Below are 21,272 nucleotides of genomic sequence, written 5' to 3'. Positions count from 1 at the left end.
GTGAATAGGCTTCAGTGGGCCTGGGGGGTGGATTAACCCACTCATTAACAGTACAGTACCCTGACAAGGAGAGAAGAGACGTTCCATTATTTATGGCAACGAGTATAGTAAGACTTTATTGAGTGAAAATGTGCTTACTATATGACTGAGATATGTGGTTATTGTCTCACCTAGCTATCTTCAGATGAATGCACTGACTAAGACGTTCTGGATAAGAACATCTGCTAAATGACTAAAAGGGCCATTTAAAAGTGTAGATTGTCTGCGCAGAAAATGTTATGGCATTTAGACCTAAACTCGAGTAATTACACAGACACAACTCTGAGTGATTGTTTATTTGTAAATATCCAACCATTGTAATACATTTTTTTTTTGTTGCAAATACAAAAAAAAAAAAAAAAAAGTTTTTTGTTTGTTAGAGAGCACCCTATGTTGAAGGGAATAACCGAGACACATTATCAAATATACATGTTAATAGAGCCAAACACAATAGCTATATACAGTACAGTGCTTGAGACTTTATAAAACCCCTTAGATACATTAAAATCACATGCGTGGTCCTCAGTGCAAGTCATGAAGAGCTCAATATAATTACAACCCATAAGGTGATATTAACAGTAGTTCCAAGATATCTTAAATAAACATGTCTGTCTTGATTCAGAATAATTCAGCCGTGTCTTTTGGACTGGGAACCATACCAGTTTGCAAATAGTATCTTACATCTTCCAAATATTTTGAGTGAGCGCTTGAGCCTGGCTGGATTTGTCTGAAAAAAAAACACCCAATTATAAATACATTAAGAATATGATTATTATCATTGTTTAAAGTCTCATCCGTCAAAGTAATGGTTAATTTTGCACTGCTTGAGGCTGAATGTGGATTATAATGCACTACCATTGCTTTGTGGTTTCCTGCATACGCGGCAGCGACTGATGACGTTCTCTAGAAGAGGTCCTTTCACCGTCTGGGGCACAGGCTTACTGCAGCACACAGAACAGGGCCCATATTCACAAAGCATCAACGAGTAGGAGTGCTGGTCTAGGATCATGTCCACTCAGTCCATATAATTTGATTCATTATGATCTTAAAAAGGCAAAACTGATCCTAGATCAGTAAAGTATGCACTGTGAGGAAAGTAGTCTCTTTTTAGAGTAGTGCCATGACATATGGTTTAGTTCAAGCTGACACAGTATTACTGTATACTGTGCTGTAAAATACAGGGTATTATACCATTAGAGTTGACAGATACATCGTAAAAACACAAGAAGTCTACATCTTCAAATGAAATCCAACATAGTATAGTTGAGTATAGCATAGAACAAAACAGAATATGATACAGTATTGATAGATTAGGTTAGGCATAGATAGGTGGACATTTCATGTATGTTAGAGCTGGGCTAGAACAAAAGTCTGCACGCACTTTGCAGGCCTCCATGCTCACCACACACACACGCACGCGCGCGCGCGCGCACACACACACACTGAATCAGTCTCTGCTGAGATGATTCTAACCTGAACATGTGGTTGGGGTCGAGCAAGGCCAGCCAGAAGCTGTAGGAGTCAGGGAAGTAGTTACAGGTTCCCCGGCCGTGACACTCGATGAAGGGGACCTGGCGGAAGTGTTCTAGACACGACCCTGGGGAGCCCAGAGGCTGGCCCGACCCCTCAGCACCCGCACCCGTTTGCTGGGAGAAAAGGAAAGAGGTGGAGGAGGAGAGAGGTGGAGGAGAAAGGAGAAGAGAAAAGAGATGGGAAGCAATGGGGAATGAAAAGGAGGAGGAGGAGTATAGAAAATTAGGAGAAAGGGAAAAAAGATAGGAGATGACAAGATGGAAAATGACAGATGGAAAACGGGGATGGAAACCGGGGGATGGAAAGCGACGGATGGAAAGCGGGGGATGAAAAATGGGGGTTTGAAGTGGTGGAGGGTAGAGAAGTATAGAGAAGGAGAGTTAGTTAGACTGAGTTTTGAATGATGGCACAATGGACTCCGCTCCATACGCTGCTACTATGATATTTCATTCACATCATTATCATTCATATCAATCGCATTTATCAATTTACACATATATTGTACAGATATTAAACAGTATATGTAATACAGGGAGCAGATTGTTAGTGGCCTGATCGCATCGTTCACCATTCTGTTTCACTTCATGAATTAGCTTGGCCTTTCTCCAATTGATGGCCATTTCCTATAAGTTAGAACCAATCAGCATCCTCTCAGAAACATTAGGTGGATCTAGGACAAAATACCACAATTAGGCCGTCCTCTGATTGGTTGAAGGTGATCCAATCGCAGACAAGTACATTTTGAATAATGCCCTTCATTACAGACATATGCACAACATGTATCAATGAAGAGCAATGCCAGACTGATATGTGAAGTGAAATAGGTCAGGATGGTTCCACCAGGCTAGGTTGTTACCATGACAAAGGTCAGGATGGTTCCACCACGCTAGGTTGTTACCATGACAAAGGTCAGGATGGTTCCACCAGGCTAGGTTGTTACCATGACAAAGGTCAGGATGGTTCCACCAGACTAGGTTGTTACCATGACAAAGGTCAGGATGGTTCCACCAGGCTAGGTTGTTACCATGACAAAGGTCAGGATGGTTCCACCACGCTAGGTTGTTACCATGACAAAGGTCAGGATGGTTCCACCAGGCTAGGTTGTTACCATGACAAAGGTCAGGATGGTTCCACCAGGCTAGGTTGTTACCATGACAAAGGTCAGGATGGTTCCACCAGGCTAGGTTGTTACCATGACAAAGGAGTATCCAGTCCACAGGGATTCCCAGTCACCAGGACAGTCTGGGAGCTGGGCGGTCTGGCTGTGGATGGCCATGGCATTGGAGCTGCCCTCACACACTGAACACCTAATTACACACACACACACACACACACACACACACACACACACACACACACACACACACACACACACACACACACACACACACACACACACACACACACTTGTCGAAACGTGCTCCAAAATAAACAAGATTGCAGACTGCAGAGACCTTTTTTTGTTTGTGAGTGTGAGTTAGTGTGTGTGTGAGTTAGTGTGTGTGTGTGTGTGTGAGTTAGTGTGTGTGTTTGAGTTAGTGTGTGTGTGCGTGTGAGTTAGTGTGTGTGTGTGAGTTAGTTACTGCGTGTGAGTTAGTTACTGCGTGTGTGTGAGTTAGTGTGTGTGTGTGTGTGTGAGCGAGTTAGTGGGTGTGTGTGAGTTACTGTGTGTGTGTGAGTTACTGTGTGTGTGAGTTAGTGTGTGTGTTTGAGTAAGTGTGTGTGTTTGAGTTAGTGTGTGTGCTTGAGTTAGTGTGTGTTTGAGTTAGTGTGTGTGTGTGTGTGTGTGTGTGTGTGTGTGTGTGTGTGTGTGTGTGTGTGTGTGAGTTAGTGTGTGTGTGTGTGTTTGAGTTAGTGTCTGTGTGTGTGTGTGAGTTAGTGTGTGTGTGAGTTAGTGTGTGTGTGTGAGTTAGTGTGTGTGTTTGAGTTAGTGTGTGTGTGTGTGCGTGCGCGTGCGTGCGTGCGTGCGTGTGTGTGTGTGTGTGTGTGTGTGTGTGTGTGTGTGTGTGTGTGAGTTAGTGTGTGTGTGTGAGTTAGTGTGTGTGTGAGTTAGTGTGTGTGTTTGAGTTAGTGTGTGTGTGTGTGCGTGTGCGTGCGTGCGTGCGTGCGTGTGTGTGTGTGTGTGTGTGTGTGTGAGTTAGTGTGTGTGTTTGAGTTAGTGTGTGTGTGTGTGTGTGTGTGTGTGTGTGTGTGTGTGTGAGTTAGTGTGTGAGTCAGTGTGTGAGTTAGTGTGTGAGTCCTGTCTCTCTGGGCTGTGTACCTGCTGATGTAGCTGCTTATCTCGTCTCCTCTGATCAGGTCCATGCTGCGTGGCATGGGCTTCTCCGTGGACAGCCAATAGGAGTAGTCATTGCGGGCGGCGTAGCGACAGGTGTTGTCCGTGTCACAGAACAGGAAGGGCATGGTGGAGAAACGAGGCAGGCAGCTGCCAATGGAGCCTGGGGGACAGTGGTGAGGTCATCGAAGAATGCTAAAGTCACAATTTTAGCACCTCTTTCACCCCGAATGAACCCTTATCCCTTAGCCCTGAGACACCGTAGATCTGAAGGGATTAGACAGGTATTAGCTCCACCTTGCCTTCTGAGAGGCTTCCGCCATATTACTTACACATTTACACCCCCTGACATCTTTACACCCTCTGACTCCTTTACACCTTTACACCCTCTGACATCTTTACACCTTCTGACACCTTTACACCTATACACCCTCTGACACCTTTACACCTATACACCCTCTGACACCCATACACCCTCTGACACCCATGCACCCTCTGACACCCATACACCCTCTGACACCTATACACCCTCTGACATCTATACACCATCTGACATCTTTACACCTATACACCCTCTGACACCCATACACCCTCAGACATCTTCACACCCTCAGACACCTTTATACATTCTGACACCTTTACACCTTCTGACACCTTTACACCACCTGACACCTATACACCCTTTGACACCTATACACCCTTTGTCACCTATACACCATCTGACACCTATACACCCTTTGACACCTTTAAACCCTCGGACACCTTTACACCTGTACACTATCTGACACCTTTACACCATCTGACACCTATACACCATCTGACATCTTTACACCTATACACCCTCTGACACCTATACACCCTTTGAGACCTGTACACCCTCAGACACCTATACACCCTCTGACACCCATACACTCTCTATCTCCAACATTTGAAATGTTGGTCTAAATAATACATCTGTGCATAGTTTATTTTGGTGTTGTGACAGTGTGTGTGTGTGTGTGTGTGTGTGTGTGTGTGTGTGTGTGTGTGTGTGTTTGTGTGTGTGAATGTGAAGTCTACCAACTCAAGTGTGTGTTTGTGTCTCAGATGAATTGATTATGCGTCTCCATACTCCATTACCCAGGTCTTGTCCGTGAGCCCTTTTGTTGCCATTGATGAAGAGCAGAGAGTATCCAGAGTAGATGAGGGCGGTGCCTTGGGGGCAGTCAGGCACTCTGATGGTCTGGCTGTGTCGGGCTAGCAGGAAACTGTCAGCCAGGCCTGCCGTGCTGCTGCCCCGTGGGCCAAGAGGACCCTTCTGACCCGGAAACCCCCGGTAGCCCAACGGCCCTGCCCGAGTAAAAACACATCCATAAAATACATGTTTTCCAACTGTTTGTATCTTGTTCAACAAGGTCAACGTTGTAAAATTACTCGTTCTAGACAAAGGATAGAAAAAACATCTACAAAGACAAATGTTACCACTAGAATCACAGACAGGTACACACATTCACATTCATTTGCATAACTACCTGTCAGTCCTGGCGATCCTTTGTCTCCCTTGCATCCGGGGAAGCCAGGCAGGCCTGGAGGGCTGTGTCCCTGTTGACCCTCAGGGCCTGGGGGGCCTGGCAGGGAGAAGGCAACTTGAATTTAGCAATGGATTAAGACAAAACTAAAGTAGGAGCTACTGAGACCCATTGTGCTAACGTTAGCCTGTGGTGCCCGTAGCGAAGACTCATTGTGCTAACGTTAGCCTGTGGTGTCCGTAGCTAAGACTCATTGTGCCAACGTTAGCCTGTGGTGCCCGTAGCTAAGACTCATTGTACTAACGTTAGCCTGTGGTGCCCGTAGCTAAGACTCATTGTACTAACGTTAGCCTGTGGGGCCCGTAGCTAAGACTCATTGTGCTAACGTTAGCCTGTGGAGCCCGTAGCTAAGACTCATTGTGCTAACGTTAGCCTGTGGAGCCCGTAGCTAAGACTCATTGTGCTAACGTTAGCCTGTGGAGCCCGTAGCTAAGACTCATTGTGCTAACGTTAGCATGTGGTGCCCGTAGCGAAGACATGGCATAGCCTTCACTTTTACCTCCATAGAATAGTTAATTAGTAAGAAAGAATATGCTGTTTGGGTGAAATTAATCACGGTGGCCATGTGGCTTGTAGTTCCACATGAAGAAAGAATACAGAACCTGTTAATCCTGGTTGTCCTGGCAGCCCACTGTGACCTGGAGGTCCCTGGTTACCAGTGTAACCGGGTGGGCCTGGATCCCCCTTTTCGGGTCTCACTGGCATATCAAGCCCCGGACAACCTGTATATGTACATAAACAAATCTTTGAGTAGGTTTGACTAACTGCTTGAGAACAAATTGTGTTAAAGATACTGTTTAGCGTTGCATTGATTAATTAAATATAGACTCAATGGTTTTCAGTGTTGAATGTTGAGTGTTTATTGTTGAATTTCCAGTGTTAAATGTACAGATTTCCGTGTTAAATGTTGATTGTGTTAAATGTTGAGTTGTCAAGTTTTTTTTAATGTTGAGTGTTAAATGTTGAGCTGTCAGTGTTTATGTCGACTGTGTTAAATGTTGAGTTTTCAGGGTTAGATGTTGACAGTTAAATGTTGCCTTTTCAATGTTAAATGTTGACCTGGTGGTCCTGGCGGGCCTCTGGATCCATTTGGTCCTTTCGGGCCGGGGTTAAAACTAGGATCACCCATCTCACCTAAAACAACACAGTTCATCAAGAGACACTGAATCCTCAACTGAACACACAGACACACACACACACACACACACACACACACACACACACACACACACACACACACACACACACACACACACACACACACACACACACACACACACACACACACACACATACTCTTGAACTAGAACCAGTGCCCAGAGTTCTTCATGGACAGGACAAGGGTTTAGAAGAAACTCCTGGCTGTACACATCACTAGTGTAATGACAGGTTTGGTGTACACATCACTAGTGTAATGACAGGTTTGGTGAACACATCACTAGTGTAATGACAGGTTTGGTGAACACATCACTATAGTGTAATGACAGGTTTGGTGAACACATCACTATAGTGTAATGACAGGTTTGGTGAACACATCACTAGTGTAATGACAGGTTTGGTGAACACATCACTAGTGTAATGACAGGTTTGGTGAACACATCACTAGTGTAATGACAGGTTTGGTGAACACATCACTAGTGTAATGACAGGTTTGGTGAACACATCACTAGTGTAATGACAGGTTTGGTGAACACATCACTAGTGTAATGACAGGTTTGGTGAACACATCACTAGTGTAATGACAGGTTTGGTGAACACATCACTAGTGTAATAACAGGTTTGGTGAACACATCACTAGTGTAATGACAGGTTTGGTGAACACATCACTAGTGTAATGACAGGTTTGGTGAACACATCACTAGTGTAATGACAGGTTTGGTGAACACATCACTAGTGTAATGACAGGTTTGGTGAACACATCACTAGTGTAATGACAGGTTTGGTGAACACATCACTAGTGTAATGACAGGTTTGGTGAACACATCACTAGTGTAATGACAGGTGAACACATCACTAGTGTAATGACAGGTTTGGTGAACACATCACTAGTGTAATGACAGGTTTGGTGAACACATCACTAGTGTAATGACAGGTTTGGTGAACACATCACTAGTGTAATGACAGGTTTGGTGAACACATCACTAGTGTAATGACAGGTTTGGTGAACACATCACTAGTGTAATGACAGGTTTGGTGAACACATCACTAGTGTAATGACAGGTTTGGTGAACACATCACTAGTGTAATGACAGGTTTGGTGAACACAGGTTTGGTGAACACATCACTAGTGTAATGACAGGTTTGGTGAACACATCACTAGTGTAATGACAGGTTTGGTGAACACATCACTAGTGTAATGACAGGTTTGGTGAACACATCACTAGTGTAATGACAGGTTTGGTGAACACATCACTACTGTAATGACAGGTTTGGTGAACACATCACTAGTGTAATGACAGGTTTGGTGAACACACCGCTAGTGTAATGACAGGTTTGGTGAACACATCACTAGTGTAATGACAGGTTTGGTGAACACATCACTAGTGTAATGACAGGTTTGGTGAACACATCACTAGTGTAATGACAGGTTTGGTGAACACATCACTAGTGTAATGACAGGTTTGGTGAACACACTAGTGTAATGACAGGTTTGGTGAACACATCACTAGTGTAATGACAGGTTTGGTGAACACATCACTATAGTGTAATGACAGGTTTGGTGAACACATCACTAGTGTAATGACAGGTTTGGTGAACACATCACTAGTGTAATGACAGGTTTGGTGAACACATCACTACTGTAATGACAGGTTTGGTGAACACATCACTAGTGTAATAACAGGTTTGGTGAACACATCACTAGTGTAATGACAGGTTTGGTGAACACATCACTAGTGTAATGACAGGTTTGGTGAACACATCACTAGTGTAATGACAGGTTTGGTGAACACATCACTAGTGTAATGACAGGTTTGGTGAACACATCACTAGTGTAATGACAGGTTTGGTGAACACATCACTAGTGTAATGACAGGTTTGGTGAACACATCACTAGTGTAATGACAGGTTTGGTGAACACATCACTAGTGTAATGACAGGTTTGGTGAACACATCACTAGTGTAATGACAGGTTTGGTGAACACATCACTAGTGTAATGACAGGTTTGGTGAACACATCACTAGTGTAATGACAGGTTTGGTGTACACATCACTAGTGTAATGACACACATCACTAGTGTAATGACAGGTTTGGTGTACACATCACTAGTGTAATGACAGGTTTGGTGAACACATCACTAGTGTAATGACAGGTTTGGTACACATCACTAGTGTAATGACAGGTTTGGTGTACACATCACTAGTGTAATGACAGGTTTGTTTGGTGTACACATCACTAGTGTAATGACAGGTTTGGTGTACACATCACTAGTGTAATGACAGGTTTGGTGAACACATCACTATAGTGTAATGACATGTTTGGTGTACACATCACTAGTGTAATGACAGGTTTGGTGAACACATCACTAGTGTAATGACAGGTTTGGTGAACACATCACTAGTGTAATGACAGGTTTGGTGAACACATCACTATAGTGTAATGACAGGTTTGGTGAACACATCACTAGTGTAATGACAGGTTTGGTGAACACATCACTAGTGTAATGACAGGTTTGGTGAACACATCACTATAATGTAATGACAGGTTTGGTGAACACATCACTAGTGTAATGACAGGTTTGGTGAACACATCACTATAGTGTAATGACAGGTTTGGTGAACACATCACTAGTGTAATGACAGGTTTGGTGAACACATCACTATAGTGTAATGACAGGTTTGGTGAACACATCACTAGTGTAATGACAGGTTTGGTGAACACATCACTATAGTGTAATGACAGGTTTGGTGTACACATCACTAGTGTAATGACAGGTTTGGTGAACACATCACTAGTGTAATGACAGGTTTGGTGAACACATCACTAGTGTAATGACAGGTTTGGTGAACACATCACTATAGTGTAATGACAGGTTTGGTGTACACATCACTAGTGTAATGACAGGTTTGGTGAACACATCACTAGTGTAATGACAGGTTGGGTGAACACATCACTAGTGTAATGACAGGTTTGGTGAACACAACACTAGTGTAATGACAGGTTTGGTGAACACATCACTAGTGTAATGACAGGTTTGGTGAACACATCACTAGTGTAATGACAGGTTTGGTGTACACATCACTAGTATAATGACAGGTTTGGTGAACACATCACTAGTGTAATGACAGGTTTGGTGTACACATCAATAGTGTAATGACAGGTTTGGTGTACACATCACTAGTGTGATGACAGGTTTGGTGAACTCATCACTAGTGTAATGACAGGTTTGGTGACCACATCACTAGTGTAATGACAGGTTTGGTGAGCACATCACTAGTGTAATGACAGGTTTGATGTACACATCACTAGTGTAATGACAGGTTTGATGTACACATCACTAGTGTAATGACAGGTTTGATGTACACATCACTAGTGTAATGACAGGTTTGGTGAACACATCACTAGTGTAATGACAGGTTTGGTGTACACATCACTAGTGTAATGACAGGTTTGGTGAACACATCACTATAGTGTAATGACATGTTTGGTGTACACATCACTAGTGTAATGACAGGTTTGGTGAACACATCACTAGTGTAATGACAGGTTTGGTGAACACATCACTAGTGTAATGACAGGTTTGGTGAACACATCACTATAGTGTAATGACAGGTTTGGTGAACACATCACTAGTGTAATGACAGGTTTGGTGAACACATCACTATAGTGTAATGACAGGTTTGGTGAACACATCACTAGTGTAATGACAGGTTTGGTGAACACATCACTATAGTGTAATGACAGGTTTGGTGTACACATCACTAGTGTAATGACAGGTTTGGTGAACACATCACTAGTGTAATGACAGGTTTGGTGAACACATCACTAGTGTAATGACAGGTTTGGTGAACACATCACTATAGTGTAATGACAGGTTTGGTGTACACATCACTAGTGTAATGACAGGTTTGGTGAACACATCACTAGTGTAATGACAGGTTTGGTGAACACATCACTATAGTGTAATGACAGGTTTGGTGAACACATCACTAGTGTAATGACAGGTTTGGTGAACACATCACTATAGTGTAATGACAGGTTTGGTGTACACATCACTAGTGTAATGACAGGTTTGGTGAACACATCACTAGTGTAATGACAGGTTTGGTGAACACATCACTAGTGTAATGACAGGTTTGGTGAACACATCACTATAGTGTAATGACAGGTTTGGTGTACACATCACTAGTGTAATGACAGGTTTGGTGAACACATCACTAGTGTAATGACAGGTTTGGTGAACACATCACTAGTGTAATGACAGGTTTGGTGAACACATCACTAGTGTAATAACAGGTTTGGTGAACACATCACTAGTGTAATGACAGGTTTGGTGAACACATCACTATACTGTAATGACAGGTTTGGTGAACACAACACTAGTGTAATGACAGGTTTGGTGAACACATCACTAGTGTAATGACAGGTTTGGTGAACACATCACTAGTGTAATGACAGGTTTGGTGTACACATCACTAGTATAATGACAGGTTTGGTGAACACATCACTAGTGTAATGACAGGTTTGGTGAACACATCACTAGTGTAATGACAGGTTTGGTGAACACATCACTATACTGTAATGACAGGTTTGGTGAACACAACACTAGTGTAATGACAGGTTTGGTGAACACATCACTAGTGTAATGACAGGTTTGGTGAACACATCACTAGTGTAATGACAGGTTTGGTGTACACATCACTAGTATAATGACAGGTTTGGTGAACACATCACTAGTGTAATGACAGGTTTGGTGAACACATCACTAGTGTAATGACAGGTTTGGTGAACAAATCACTAGTGTAATGACAGGTTTGGTGAACACATCACTAGTGTAATGACAGATTTGGTGTACACATCACTAGTGTAATGACAGGTTTGGTGAACACATCACTAGTGTAATGACAGGTTTGGTGTACACATCACTAGTGTAATGACAGGTTTGGTGAACACATCACTAGTGTAATGACAGGTTTGGTGAACACATCACTAGTGTAATGACAGGTTTGGTGAACACATCACTAGTGTAATGACAGGTTTGGTGAACACATCACTAGTGTAATGACAGGTTTGGTGAACAAATCACTAGTGTAATGACAGGTTTGGTGAACATATCACTAGTGTAATGACAGATTTGGTGTACACATCACTAGTGTAATGACAGGTTTGGTGAACACATCACTAGTGTAATGACAGGTTTGGTGTACACATCACTAGTGTAATGACAGGTTTGGTGAACACATCACTAGTGTAATGACAGGTTTGGTGAACACATCACTAGTGTAATGACAGGTTTGGTGTACACATCACTAGTGTGATGACAGGTTTGGTGAACTCATCACTAGTGTAATGACAGGTTTGGTGACCACATCACTAGTGTAATGACAGGTTTGGTGAGCACATCACTAGTGTAATGACAGGTTTGATGTACACATCACTAGTGTAATGACAGGTTTGATGTACACATCACTAGTGTAATGACAGGTTTGATGTACACATCACTAGTGTAATGACAGGTTTGGTGTACACATCACTAGTGTAATGACAGGTTTGGTGTACACATCACTAGTGTAATGACAGGTTTGGTGTACACATCACTAGTGTAATGACAGGTTTGGTGAACACATCACTATAGTGTAATGACATGTTTGGTGTACACATCACTAGTGTAATGACAGGTTTGGTGAACACATCACTAGTGTAATGACAGGTTTGGTGAACACATCACTAGTGTAATGACAGGTTTGGTGAACACATCACTAGTGTAATAACAGGTTTGGTGAACACATCACTAGTGTAATGACAGGTTTGGTGAACACATCACTAGTGTAATGACAGGTTTGGTGAACACATCACTATAATGTAATGACAGGTTTGGTGAACACATCACTAGTGTAATGACAGGTTTGGTGAACACATCACTATAGTGTAATGACAGGTTTGGTGAACACATCACTAGTGTAATGACAGGTTTGGTGAACACATCACTATAGTGTAATGACAGGTTTGGTGAACACATCACTAGTGTAATGACAGGTTTGGTGTACACATCACTAGTGTAATGACAGGTTTGGTGAACACATCACTATAGTGTAATGACAGGTTTGGTGTACACATCACTAGTGTAATGACAGGTTTGGTGAACACATCACTAGTGTAATGACAGGTTTGGTGAACACATCACTAGTGTAATGACAGGTTTGGTGAACACATCACTATAGTGTATTGACTTGTTTGGTGTACACATCACTAGTGTAATGACAGGTTTGGTGAACACATCACTAGTGTAATGACAGGTTTGGTGAACACATCACTAGTGTAATGACAGGTTTGGTGAACTCATCACTAGTGTAATGACAGGTTTGGTGAACACATCACTAGTGTAATGACAGGTTTGGTGAACACATCACTATACTGTAATGACAGGTTTGGTGAACACATCACTAGTGTAATGACAGGTTTGGTGTACACATCACTAGTGTAAAGACATGTTTGGTGAACACATCACTATAGTGTAATGACAGGTTTGGTGAACACATCACTAGTGTAATGACAGGTTTGGTGAACACATCACTATAGTGTAGTGACAGGTTTAGTGAACACATCACTATACTGTAATGACAGGTTTGGTGAACACATCACTAGTGTAATGACAGGTTTGGTGAACACATCGCTATACTGTAATGACAGGTTTGGTGAACACATCACTATACTGTAATGACAGGGTTGGTTTTCTATAGAAAAAAAATGCAGAAGATTGTGGATAAAATAAGATTACCGGGGACTCCTGGGGTTCCAGAGTGACCTGGGGAACCGATTGGTCCTGGAGGTCCAGGGATGGATCCTGGCCCCTAGGGGGTAAAAAGAAAGTCAAGCAATGATTCCATAGACTTCAAATTATACACAGTGTTCCTTATAATATCTATATTTTCCAGCATTTAAGGCACTTTTGTAACATAAGCAACATTTAGTTAGTCTTGTATTCTTCGGTGGAGTGTCTCACCGGTAGCCCTGGAGGTCCGAGGTCCCCCGTAGGCCCGTCCAAGCCTCTGCCCCCTGGAGCGCCCAGGTCTCCCCTGTCCCCTTTACATTCATAGCCTCCAGACCCTGGCTGTCCCTGTGGACCCCGCTGTCCTGAGGACAGAAAGACCCCAGTACAAGTCATCATTTCAATGTTTATATGTAGAATAGCAATCAGGGAGAGGTTGAGTTAGGGTCAGAATTTGACTTACTGAGTCAACTAAGTCATTGAGTCATAACGGGGTGGCATAACTGGCAGGCAGGTAGCCTAGGGGTTAGAGCGTTGGACTAGTAACCGAAAGGTTGCAAGATCAAATCTCTGATCTGACAAGGTAAAAAAAAATATGTTGTTCTGCCCCTGAACAAGGCAGTTAACCTACTGTTCCTAGGCCGTCATTGAAAATAAGAATTTGTTCTTTAACTGACTTGCCTAGTAAAATAACTATTGTGTTTCAGTTAGTCAGGAATAAGAGTTTGAATGAATCAGGGATAGTTAGGGTTGCAAACTTCTGGGAACGTTCAATAAATTCCCTGGTTCTGGGATTTCGGGGAAAACCAGGGAATTTAGTGAAAGTTCCTGGAATTTTGCAACCTTAGGGACAATTGTTTATTTAGATCTTGCGATATTGAGTTTAAAGGCGTCAGCATGCTTCAGTTCCAACTCAGCTAGTCGAAACCGAACGAGTGTGCTCGTAAAAGACTTTCACTTTTAAAAAAATGTAACAGTGGCAATAGTACTGTTTGTACATTTTGAGACGACGTAGCCAGTACACACTTTTATTTTTTATTAATCTAAGATATCTCGACAAGTCTGTCATTAATTTTAGCATTTTTGCCAATGAGATCTTAGTCACTCAATTTTACTTCTAACTAAGATGTTTGGTGCAGTATTTCACAATGAAAAAATGTGCATGAAAGCTCGTCGTGTCTCATTGAATGACAACAAAGAATTTATTGAAGAATCCCTACTGTTGACCAATCACGGACGAAGGGGCTACCGACTTCGGCTACCGACTTCGGCTTGACTCGAGAAAAATGTTGTGTGCCCGGAAAAACTCTCACCGAAGTCCAAAACAAACAAAAATGTCACAAAAAGTATTCCAAACTGTTTAGTCTGGGAAGCATGCGGACACCTTCAGCCTTGACTAAAAATAACTTTCATTATTTACTTCACTATCCAGAAGTAGGCTTTATCTGTGTCTGGGAAACAGGCCTATAGACTTTCAGTAAAAGTCAAGGATAGAGAATGAATTCTGAGTTAAGAGTAGAGTTTGTGTCAGCACTAGCTGATACATTTTCAGTTAAAGTCACCAGGGCTTCCAGGGTTGCCATGGGAACCAGCATCTCCTTTCAGCCCGTTGACACAAACACCACCGAACCCTGGCCTCCCGCGAGAACCCTGGGGTCCTTCGTTGCCTCGGTGGCCCTGATCTCCTGGACATCCTGGGGGCCCCGGAGGAGTGGGGCCAGGGAAACCCACATCTCCCTTTGGACCTACAGGAAATACATTATAGCCAATCAAATCAGTTCTAGCCATAAACAGAATCAATGGTAGCTAATTCAATTATCTTTGTTAACAACCAAACAAATGTTAAATAAATATCTTGCTATGTTTGTGGCAAGTTATGGTAAGTGGTGTATTTCTGAAGGTGTAGGAATAATGTCGTCCATCATGGACCTGGCAGTCCATTCTTTCCACGTGGGCCAGGAGTTGATCTCACAATCACTAAAGAGTGAGAAAGACAAGACATGTCTTACATTGCTAGATTATTACATTTTGTGTTTCAGCACTTCAGTCAACCTCTGATAAGTGCAAACTCAGTTTAAGTGCAACAAATTCACTAGAGCCAATTCAAGTAGACTATCTTCCTATCTCTGTATATCTCAATGCTCTGGTTTAGAACAATCTATTGTTTCAGAAATCAACTGTATTACTATAACTAAAAGAACTGCTCTGACAGTTCAAGAAGAAGTCAACTTGTATGTCTTACGTGTCTCTCCCTTCTGACCAGCAGGTCCAGGAATGCCATCGTGACCCTGGTTACCTTTAGGACCATAGGGACCAGGAAGGCCAGGTAACCCTGGCTGTCCTGTGAAAGAGGACATGGTTAGACACCCCAAACACATGGAAACATACACTACATGGCTAAAAGTATGTGGGCACCACTTCAGTGCCCGATTTCACTAATGCTCTTGTGGCTGAAGTCCCCTCATCAATGTTCCAACATCTAGTGGAAAGAGTGGAGGCTATAGCAGCAAAGGGGGGACCAACCCCATATTAATGCCCCTGATTTTTGGAATGAGATGTTCGACGAGTATGTCCACATACTTTTGAACATACTGTATTTTTCATTAATATATTTCCTATAAACCTTAGTGATGTTCTGACCTGGAGCTCCATGTGACGCAGGGAGTCCTGGGGGGCCTGGGGGACCATCAGTACCTGGTTGGCCAGCAGGACCTTGGGCTCCTGGATCACAGTGAAGAGAGAGAAATAGAGAGAGACAGAAAAAGACAAGAGTAAGAGAAATGTACACAATCACCACCATCGTCATGGTCATCTATCAAAGCAACTATCATAATTAAGGCCCCTGTGTTTTGAACATTCATGACCTGAATTGAACATTTATTAAACGTTGTTTCATCACTGTTCCCTTTTCTTTTTATGTCAGATGGTCCAGCACCACAATTCCAGCACCATTTTCCAGCACCACAATCCAGCACTATTCTCCAACACCACAATCCAGCACCACAATCCAGCACCACAATCCAGCACCATCCTCCAGCACCATTCTCCAACACCACAAACCAGCACCATCCCCAGCACCGTTCTCCAGCACCACATTCCAGCACCACATTCCAGCACCATCCTCCAGCACCACATTGTAGCACCATTTTCCAGCACCACGCTCCAGCACCGTCCTCAGGCAATTACTTTCATTTTTGGTCAAATCCTCATTTCTAAAAAGGTTAAAATCGAGGTCATGTGACATGATAGCCGAAAACACAGTCCTCATCATACTAATCAGTGTTTCAGTGGTAATAACCATTGTGTCCTGGGTCTCCTTTGGCTCCAGAGGGTCCTTGGGAGCCTGGAGGACCTGCGTAACCAGGAGAGCCTTTCATTCCTTTGGAGTCATGTTTGTTATTCAAGGCTGGCTCGCCCTAGAGAGAGAGGGAAAGAAAGAGAGAAAGAGAAAGAGAGAACGAGCGAGTGGGAGATAGACAGACCAGACAGACAGACAGACAGACAGAGAGAGAGAGGATAGTGTTATCAGAGTCAGGTAATTGTCACATTGGTGTTTAAATGGTGACGATAGCTTTACAGTATTGTGTTGCACAGTGGCAGTGATTTCAATTGCTGGTAATTGTGGTTCTGTTTGTTGATTGCACCTTCTGTCCAGGTGATCCTGGGAGGCCTGGTTTTGCACAACTGGACTCTCCTTTAGTTCCTTTTGGCCCGCGTGGACCGGGCCTACCGTCTAGTCCTGCGTCTCCATTGGAACCCAGCCCTCCCTGTGTTCCATGGGGACCTACGAGATCACATCCCACCCCCAACTCAATAACAGTAAAAACCTATAATCCATGGAGACTTAAAATCATATCCACACAACTCAATACGAACAGTAAGAACATCATCAATTGGCTTTTAATTAATTTGAGCCCTTTTCAATAGGATATCATAAGTTGTTATACCATGCAGCATGACAAGCATACAAGAAGACTATTGAATAGTGAAATGTTGTTGTGCTTGTGTGTGAGTGAGTGTATGCGCATCTGTGAGTGTGTGTGTGTTTCAGTGTTTGTGTGCGTGTGCGTGTTAGGGTTAGGCGCTATCCAGATATGAATACCTTCATACCGTTCCTGTACCATACCGGGGTATATACAGTATTGCAGAAATACAAGGGCCGCTATTTTTTTTTTCCAAACGTAAAAAAATTATCAATAATACCCCCAATCCCCAAAACATTTTTTAGAAAGCAGGGATCGTGATCCAGGAGGGGATTAATTGTCTCTGCTGTAACCGAGAAGAATGATATTGCAAGATAGCCACATAGCTAGCAAGTTAGCAAACCAAATGCACAGCTGGAGCCCTTGATCTAGAGATCATTTATTAGGCGCAAATCTTTGATAGTTAACTTATAAGAAGTGGCGTAGCGCGCACCCGCCGAGCTTCAGGGTACCCCAAACCAAAAAAAGATATCATTCTAAATAAAATACATTTCATTCCGTCGGTATTGATATACCACCCAGGCCTAGTGTGTGTCAGTGTGTCATTGTGTGTGTGTGTGTGTGTTTGTGTCAGTGTGTCATTGTGTGTGTTACCTGGTAGACCCATGAGCCCGATCTTTCCTCTGAGTCCAGATGGGCCTGGTCCTCCTGAGCACAGTCCATCAGCCCCAGGATCACCTGGACAGCCTAACATACATACATCATTAGTGTGCTCGCTGAAAGAAAACTCTAGAATTCCGACAATACTCTTGTTATAGATCAAACTAATCCAGTCACTACTACTACGACTACTACTGTTACTGTTTCTGCTGCTGCTTGCTGCTGCTATTACTACTGATACTACTACTGCTGCTGCTACTGATACTACTGCTGCTGCTGCTGCTACTGATACTACTGCTACTACTGCTACTACTGCTGTTCCTACTACTGATGCTGCTATTACTGCTACTACTGCTACTACTACTGATACTACTGCTGCTGCTACTGATACTACTGCTACTGATACTACTGCTACTACTGCTGTTCCTACTACTGATGCTGCTATTACTGCTACTACTGCTACTACTGCTGCTGGTGCTACTACTACTACTGCTGCTGCTACTGATACTACTGCTACTACGGCTACTGATACTATTACTGCTGCTGCTACTACTACTGATACTACTACTGCTGCTGATACTGATACTACTGCTACTGATACTACTGCTACTACTGCTACTGATACTACTACTGCTACTACTGCTGATACTACTACTACTACTGCTGCTACTGCTGCTACTATTACTGCTACTACTACTACTACTACTACTACTACTACTACTACTACTACTACTACTACTACTACTACTGCTGCTGCTACTACCACTGCTACTACTACTACTACTACTACTACTACTACTACTACTACTACTACTGCTGCTGCTACTACCACTGCTACTACTACTACTGCTGCTACTACTACTACTACTACTACTACTACTACTACTACTACTACTACTACTACTACTACTACTACTACTACTACTACTGCTGCTGCTACTATTACTGCTACTACTACTACTACTACTACTACTACTACTACTACTACTACTACTACTACTACTACTACTACTGCTGCTGCTACTACCACTGCTACTACTACTACTGCTGCTACTACTACTGCTACTACTACTACTACTACTACTACTGCTACTACTGCTACTACTACTACTGCTGCTACTACTGCTGCTCTGCTACTTCTACTGTTGCTACTGCTATTGCTAATGAAGCAGTGTGATGTTGTTCCTCTAGATTATGCACCAAGTTGCACACAAGGACCAGTTAAAATAGGCTAGGTCAAGAGGGGATGTTCATAATTTGATAATAATAATAATAATTCAGTGTGTTTAAAAAATGTACAGCTGCCACCCCCGTGCTTCACGAATGGGATGGTGTTCTACGGCTTGCAAGCCTCACCCTTTTTCCTCCAAACATAACGATGGTCATTACATTACAGTCTATTTTTGTTTCATCAGACCAGAGTACATTTCTCCAAAAAGTACGATCTTTGTCCCCATGTGCAGTTGCAAACTGTAGTCTGGCATTTTTATGGCAGTTTGGAGCAGTGGCTTCTTCCTTGCTGAGCGGCCTTTCAGGTTATGTCGTTATAGGACTCATTTTACTGTGGATATACAGTGCCTTGCGAAAGTATTCGGCCCCCTTGAACTTTGTGACCTTTTGCCACATTTCAGGCTTCAAACATAAAGATATAAAACTGTATTTTTTCAACAAGTGAGACACAATCATGAAGTGGAACGACATGTATTGGATATTTCAAACTTTTTTAACAAATCAAAAACTGAAAAATTGGGCGTGCAAAATTATTCAGCCCCCTTAAGTTAATACTTTGTAGCGCCACCTTTTGCTGCGATTACAGCTGTAAGTCGCTTGGGGTATGTCTCTATCAGTTTTGCACATCGAGAGACTGACATTTTTTCCCATTCCTCCTTGCAAAACAGCTCGAGCTCAGTGAGGTTGGATGGAGAGCATTTGTGAACAGCAGTTTTCAGTTCTTTCCACAGATTCTCGATTGGATTCAGGTCTGGACTTTGACTTGGCCATTCTAACACCTGGATATGTTTATTTTTGAACCATTCCATTGTAGATTTTGCTTTATGTTTTGGATCATTGTCTTGTTGGAAGACAAATCTCCGTCCCAGTCTCAGGTCTTTTGCAGACTCCATCAGGTTTTCTTCCAGAATGGTCCTGTATTTGGCTCCATCCATCTTCCCATCAATTTTAACCATCTTCCCTGTGCCTGCTGAAGAAAAGCAGGCCCAAACCATGATGCTGCCACCACCATGTTTGACAGTGGGGATGGTGTGTTCAGCTGTGTTGCTTTTACGCCGAACATAACGTTTTGCATTGTTGCCAAAAAGTTCAATTTTGGTTTCATCTGACCAGAGCACCTTCTTCCACATGTTTGGTGTGTCTCCCAGGTGGCTTGTGGCAAACTTTAAACAACACTTTTTATGGATATCTTTAAGAAATGGCTTTCTTCTTGCCACTCTTCCATAAAGGCCAGATTTGTGCAATATACGACTGATTGTTGTCCTATGGACAGAGTCTCCCACCTCAGCTGTAGATCTCTGCAGTTCATCCAGAGTGATCATGGGCCTCTTGGATGCATCTCTGATCAGTCTTCTCCTTGTATGAGCTGAAAGTTTAGAGGGACGGCCAGGTCTTGGTAGATTTGCAGTGGTCTGATACTCCTTCCATTTCAATATTATCGCTTGCACAGTGCTCCTTGGAATGTTTAAAGCTTGGGAAATATTTTTGTATCCAAATCCGGCTTTAAACTTCTTCACAACAGTATCTCGGACCTGCCTGGTGTGTTCCTTGTTCTTCATGATGCTCTCTGCGCTTTTAACGGACCTCTGAGACTATCACAGTGCAGGTGCATTTATACGGAGACTTGATTACACACAGGTGGATTGTATTTATCATCATTAGTCATTTAGGTCAACATTGGATCATTCAGAGATCCTCACTGAACTTCTGGAGGGAGTTTGCTGCACTGAAAGTAAAGGGGCTGAATAATTTTGCATGCCCAATTTTTCAGTTTTTGATTTGTTAAAAAAGTTTGAAATATCCAATAAATGTCGTTCCACTTCATGATTGTGTCCCACTTGTTGTTGATTCTTCACAAAAAAATACAGTTTTATATCTTTATGTTTGAAGCCTGAAATGTGGCAAAAGGTCGCAAAGTTCAAGGGGGCCGAATACTTTCGCAAGGCACTGTAGATACTTTTGTACCTGTTTCCTCCAGCATCTTCACAAGGTCCTTTACTGTTGTTCTGGGATTGATTTGCACTTTTCGCACCAAAGTACAATCATCTCTAGGAGACAGAACGCGTCTCCTTCCTGAGTGGTATGACGGCTGCGTGGTCCCATGGTGTTTATACTT

General features: G+C 42.8%; 1 protein-coding gene across 1 annotated transcript in view; it reads right to left on the bottom strand.

Moving 5' to 3' along the window:
• Positions 1–513: 513 nt before the first annotated feature.
• Positions 514–21,272, bottom strand: part of LOC139376715 (collagen alpha-5(IV) chain-like) — a 48,332-nt gene continuing 27,573 nt past the window's right edge. The window contains exons 22-38 of the mRNA XM_071119589.1: positions 17,921–18,013; positions 16,988–17,127; positions 16,345–16,695; positions 15,984–16,064; positions 15,586–15,684; positions 14,974–15,088; positions 13,578–13,708; positions 13,353–13,425; positions 6,475–6,549; positions 6,018–6,137; positions 5,359–5,454; positions 4,967–5,176; positions 3,833–4,010; positions 2,765–2,879; positions 1,513–1,685; positions 895–980; positions 514–766 (exon numbers count right to left, since the gene is read on the bottom strand). Coding sequence (XP_070975690.1) covers positions 717–766; positions 895–980; positions 1,513–1,685; positions 2,765–2,879; positions 3,833–4,010; positions 4,967–5,176; positions 5,359–5,454; positions 6,018–6,137; positions 6,475–6,549; positions 13,353–13,425; positions 13,578–13,708; positions 14,974–15,088; positions 15,586–15,684; positions 15,984–16,064; positions 16,345–16,695; positions 16,988–17,127; positions 17,921–18,013 — 2,186 coding nt within the window. The 3' untranslated portion in view covers positions 514–716. The remainder of the gene's footprint in view (positions 767–894; positions 981–1,512; positions 1,686–2,764; positions 2,880–3,832; positions 4,011–4,966; positions 5,177–5,358; positions 5,455–6,017; positions 6,138–6,474; positions 6,550–13,352; positions 13,426–13,577; positions 13,709–14,973; positions 15,089–15,585; positions 15,685–15,983; positions 16,065–16,344; positions 16,696–16,987; positions 17,128–17,920; positions 18,014–21,272) is intronic.

Source organism: Oncorhynchus clarkii, chromosome 20, assembly GCF_045791955.1.
Source record: "Oncorhynchus clarkii lewisi isolate Uvic-CL-2024 chromosome 20, UVic_Ocla_1.0, whole genome shotgun sequence".
Lineage (NCBI taxonomy): Eukaryota > Metazoa > Chordata > Actinopteri > Salmoniformes > Salmonidae > Oncorhynchus > Oncorhynchus clarkii.
The sequence above is the reverse complement of the archived record's forward strand: the minus strand, read 5'-3'. Positions and strand labels throughout refer to the sequence as shown.